Source organism: Nannobrachium achirus (assembly GCF_963921795.1).
Source record: "Nannobrachium achirus genome assembly, chromosome: 3".
Lineage (NCBI taxonomy): Eukaryota > Metazoa > Chordata > Actinopteri > Myctophiformes > Myctophidae > Nannobrachium > Nannobrachium achirus.
The window spans coordinates 24624595-24630382 of record NC_137812.1 but is presented as its reverse complement, the minus strand read 5'-3'; the positions used below and the strand labels follow the sequence as shown (position 1 = coordinate 24630382).

Below are 5788 nucleotides of genomic sequence, written 5' to 3'. Positions count from 1 at the left end.
ACTTTCTCTGCTGTTCACTCAAGAAAGGAGTAGTTATGCAGAAGCAAACTGTACACATATCACTGTATACATCTGATTTGCCTGTATTTCATAATCATATATAGCCTACTTCCCAATACATGTCTTGGAATTAAATTCTAGAATTTAATTTTGTATTTTGTTTGTAGTTTTCAAACATCTTGTGAACTACTTTACCCCCAGTAAATAATGTATAGCTACACATAGCCTCTGCAATTTCTGAACATGTATTTTACTTGTAGGCAATCTAAATCAAAATCATTACGATATGGAAAGTCCATTTCAAATCTTTCTGTTTAAACAGAGGTGTCTCAGTAGCCTGGATAGAGGTAGAAGTATTTGGTCAGAGTGCATCTGTCTTTGGTGGGCATCTGTCGTATTCTTTCAAAGGGACAATTCTCAAAGCTTCTCATGACCTGTGGGGTTAAAACAGTGTATTAAAGGTACAGTAGTTGGACCGTAAGCAATAGAGCAGATCATACATTTTAACTCAATTATTGTTCATCCTTGCTATTGATTGATCACAATGCAAAGCAGTGACATTTTAGTCATTTGCAGCACTTGCCTTCATGAACAGTTCCTCAATGTGATTCTCATGGGCAGACTTGTGGAAGATCTCAAAGATGTACTTGATGAGAAAGGATCCAGTTACGTTATGACGATATGAAACAGTATCTGCAGGATAAAATAATAGAATGGACATCACATACAGTAAATCATTTTAAAGTATTGAATTATCAATTTACAAAGCTCTTTTAATCAAATATTTCCCCCTAGTTAAAATGAACTATTAAATGTTAACACTCACGTGGGGTGCATGAAAGGAGGGAGATGAAGTCCTTTTCTTTGTGTGCCCGGAAGGATCCATCATCCTCTATGCCTTCCATGTCAATGTAGGCATCATGGGCAATGTCACCATCATGGACAATTGCAGATCCATCCACCACTGAAACAAGAATGTCTTATGTTTTAACTTCTCTCACTGTAAAGCCAACAAGCCTGAATTCAGTGACACAGAAAACACTGGCTAGGCCTAATAGGTAGGAAAACATTGCAGTAAAACTTCATGGGCATTCCTATTGTAACCAGATCGTCACCTCCTCTGCAGGCCTGGATGATGATGACTTTGGGTTTGTTGAGCAGAGCCGGACAGTTCTGTGTGTTCAGGTATGTGTAGAGTTGTTCAATTTGGAAGACGTCATTATTTCCCGGTGTCCATTTCACGCCTTTGATGACTCCCAAATTCCCATGAGACATGATGACGACAAAAACGCTGTCTGTGCCATAGAGACGCGGATCTTGCGAGAACTTCTTGACAGCCGCGTCCATCTCCTGTGACAAAATATTAAATCAATAAATTAATCACTGAATTACATGAAGTCAATCACTCACAGCGTCACTCACTATATCACTCAGTTAAGTGTGAGAATCCTTCCATCCTTCTTGTGTTAAGACTACAGTACCTGTCCACTGAGATTTCTGTGTTTCTCCACATCGTATCCTAACTCTTTGAGCAACATCAGCATGTTCTCTTCATCTTTCTCAGCACCATTCCTCCTCATTTGACGCAGATCAAACTCCACATTAGTGATTAATAAGGCCAGGCGGTTCCTAGATGACTTCTCTCGCACAGGGTAATTCTGTGAAGAAAACATTTAGAATAAATACAGTAGCTTATACATCTCTTACAGTAATTGTATTATTGTTAGAATGACTTACGTCTGGATTGTTTAGTTTCTCCTTCTTGAATGCATCAGTGCTTAGGATGAGGGGCATTTCACCACCCTCTGCATTGTGGGACGGCTCAGTGTCCATGGGGGCCGGTTCACCACCCACTGCATCATGGGACAGTTGGGACACTTGTGGCACTGGCGGAGCTGGAAATCACAAAGTATAGTATTAGTACTTGTGTAGTGTGCAAAGAGATACAATGTTAGTATAACACGCTTAACTGAAAAGTCTGTTCACCCAGTGCTGCTTGACTTTCGCCCAGATTTTTATTAGGTTATAGTACATGTTTTACATACACACACACGGTCGGTGAAAGGACTGGGCGAACGTGCAGGTCTTAACGGCGAACGGATACCTCCCGGGTGAACAGACTCCAATTTCTTTTTTGGCGAACGGCCAGACGGGCGAAACGATCTGTTAACGTTGGAAATTAATTGTTAAGTTGTTGAGTCAAACTAATTTAAACAGCACTCACCTGTAACGGATGCAGCTGATCCATTGGATGATGCTGCTACTGCAAAACAATGTTCACATGAATTAAAAAAGAAATGCTAACATATGAGATAATATGGACTAGTAAATTTGGAAAGTTAAGAATTGTTAACTTGTAAAAGTTAACAAGTCAACAGGCCTACTTCAAACTTACCTGCTGGGACTGATGGCGCAGCTGATGGCGCAGCTGATGGCGCAGCTGCAACTGCAAGAAATAAAACCATGTTCAAATTAATTACTGACCCTGTCACAGTCATATAGCTAAAAGCATTAATAAAATACTTTTGTTTTGTTTAGCCAAACGTGAAAGTATGTTGAGAATGAATATAGCTTATTGCTCTGTGTATGTGTTTGAGCTTGTCGATATCAGCCGAGAACGATGGTGTCAATCCCCCTTTGTGTCTGTGAGCGATGGATTATATGAATGCAATCTGTTTGGCATTAAGGTGTAAACATGTCTACATGATACTCCTTCTGTAGATCTTTCCTGCCAACGTTCAGCAGAACAGTCACAATGATTTGATCTACTTTATTGGGAATATGCCCGCCGAATCGCATCGGCCAAGTTTTTGTAATCAATTGAATATTTCCATGTCATCAACTTTGCTAAAACATAGTTGCCTAGCCCTTTAGATCCAAAATGTTAATGGAAGTTAAGTAGTTTGAACAGACATTCATAGCAGACATACACACATACTGTAGGCCTCAGAGTAACCTCTGTCTAATTCATTTATAAACTATGAAAATGTTGGTCTACATTGTGTCAGAAGTTACAGTTAATCTATACTGATAGAAAGTTGACAGGTTTATATAAAATATAAAAATGGCTTATCGCAGATCTGTTTGAATCACTGACTGTATAAAGAAGAATGGATTTTGGGAGCCCATGCACTGCCTCCAGTTTCATTGCTATCAAACATATAATTTTCCAAATGTCTGTCTGTCTGAGTGAGTGTCTGTCTGTCTGTCTGTCTGTCTGTCTGTCTGTCTGTCTGTCTGTCACAGCGTTTCTCCTCAGTGGCTGGAGCAATTGATCTGAAATCGCATCACCATTAGCATATGAACACACCTGACATAACTGTGAAGCCCGTTTGTCACTTTCACAAATCATATGCTGTATATTAGCATTTTTATGGTGTATCTATATCTATTCTGCATCTAGCTTGAGGCATATCTATTCTGCATCTAGCATGAGGCAACATGTTTAACCAGCTGTGTGTGTGTGTGTGTGTGTGTGTGTGTGTGTGTGTGTGTGTGTGTGTGTGTGTGTGTGTGGGGGGGGGGGGGGGGGGTATTTCTTACATTGATGCTCCTACATATTATCATGCAAGCACCAGTTAAAGTTACTTTCCATCCCTCATATACTGTGTGCACAGTGCACATCCCATAACCCACACACTGCACATCATTTCGGAGCTCATATCTTTGAACGGGTAAGGGCTAGTTCTAACTAATTTAGAAAAGTGTGCTCTTCTGACTTCTGTTTGGTCATATGCACTTGGAATGGGATCTGAAAAATCTTGTGAGTTTTGGGCCAAACTGTCTGAGTATTTGTAAAAAGTGTGTTTTGAAGAAAACACACTATAAAATCTGGCACAAACAGGGCATATAAATTGCATCATGGAAAAATTGTGGCAGAGGTTCTGCTCTGGCATCCAGGGAGTGTGAGGGCACAGCTTCACGCCTATTGGGCCAACGTTGCCGGAGGTTATAGCTGCCCATTTGGATGCCCTAAGTATAGTATATTTTGTAATGTTAACATTTTATGTTTTCAACTAGGCCATCCAACACACACTGGCAGCCAGGGTATAATACAGTAGCAGCAAAGTCATTGTAAACATTAAACCCTCTCTTCACTTACCAAACTCATCCTTTATAGCGTTCTTGCCTATCTCCCCCAGAATATTTGCAATAATCTTAATCTGAACTGCAGGACTGGCGTAGGCACCCAGAATCGCATCAATGGTATCATACATGTCTTTGTTCTCTAGAGCAGCTTTTGACAACGGTTCTTGGCCATCAAAGTTTTCACGGTCTTCCAGTTCCCTCTTGAACTTCTTGAACTCGTCGGCAGTCAGCTTCTGCAGAGTCCTATTGATCAATTTACGGTTTGCCATGGTTGATGATGTCTGATGCAAAAAGAAGAGTTAACATACATTAACATCACAACTTCTCTTAATGTTTTAGGTATGGATAGACTGAACTCAAGCTTCAGTTGATGTTATATTGCAGGGGTCTTCAACAGGGGGTCCAGGACCCCTAGGGGATCCTCAGAGTTACTACAGGGGGTCCTCCAAATCTTTGAGTGATAGACATTTTTTCTCCTTTTTTATATTAACCACTTAAATCCTAGTGTCCATATTCTGAGAACTTTAGCCAAAAATAGAAGATCTACAAGCTCACAACACCTCGCACTGCGAGGCGTTGTGAGCTTGTAGATCAGCAATTTTCGGCAAAGAGCTTTGGTGTTTATGAAGTATTTACGGGTCAAGTCTCTCAACTACCTGAAAACGTTGAAGACCCCTGTTATATTGTATACATCAGAAGAAAAGAAAAAAAAAACATTAAAGGCACCTGTCTTTAAACATCTGTGAACAAGCTGAAAGAAGAAAAAAAATAAGAAAAAAAGGAAACATAATCTGCACCCTACACCTCTCAAAAAGAGTCTTCATGTTTCGTTATTTAATTAGACCAAGTTATAGCTCAGATATTTTCTTTTTAATTTCTGACTGTTTATTTTATGTTTTTGCATAGTCTTGTATATTTGTCTATCACTAAATGTTTATTGAGTGCTATAGCCACACCATATAGGCTTTCTTGGGTTTAAAATCCTTACAGCAGACCTTGTGTTGAACTGTACTTTTCCTGTGCTTTTTTTTTGTTGTTGTTGCAAACTGCAAATAAAGTATTCAGTCATTCAATCAGTGAACGGCTTCAGGCAAAAGGATTTACAGGGAGTCGACCAGAGGGAGCCAGTCAGTTGGACAACATACCAAAAAACCTAAAAAACTAAAACAACCTGATTTCAGAACCTGTTGTTTCTGAGGTTGGAAGGCTTGCAGGCTTCAAATAATTTAGATAAATATCTTCGGAAATCTGTAAGGGAAAGAAATGTATGGGTTTTCTATCTGTGGAACCGGAAAATGGCAGCCACTGCTGTCATTTCTGTACAGTATTTGACATTGTAATGAGTATGAGTTTTACATACACAGGGTCTGTGTGTTTAGTTTTGCCCTATTAGGAGTGTGACTTCTTCCAAAACCAAAAATGCTGAAATGCCCCTGTGACCCTGGTGCTCTGAACACGCGTCACGACACGTTGTGAGATTGGAGATCTGCTATTTTCTCTATTTTTGAACAGAACGTGTCTCTGCAAGGCCACAGACTGGACATGATTACACATACACGTATGCACTTGCACACACTCACTACTAGCTTCTTACACTATATGGCCCATGGCCCCGCCCAGGTTTCTCACCCATGTCTCTCCTCTGCCGTGTTCAGTTGTAAAGCAATCTTGACTAGACTACCTCAGTATTAAAGGCACA

At 40.1% G+C, this 5788-nt stretch overlaps 1 protein-coding gene across 1 annotated transcript; it reads right to left on the bottom strand.

Annotated features, from left to right (window-relative positions):
• Nucleotides 1–329: 329 nt before the first annotated feature.
• LOC308282123 (caspase a-like) lies at nt 330–4358 on the bottom strand (the record flags this gene model as incomplete). The annotated part of the gene is made up of 6 exons (XM_080722467.1): nt 330–434; nt 584–693; nt 1116–1350; nt 1482–1658; nt 1738–1895; nt 4103–4358. The coding sequence occupies 6 exons, from the start codon at nt 4356–4358 to the stop codon at nt 330–332; spliced, it is 1041 nt and encodes a 346-aa protein (XP_080578593.1).
• Nucleotides 4359–5788: the final 1430 nt, after the last annotated feature.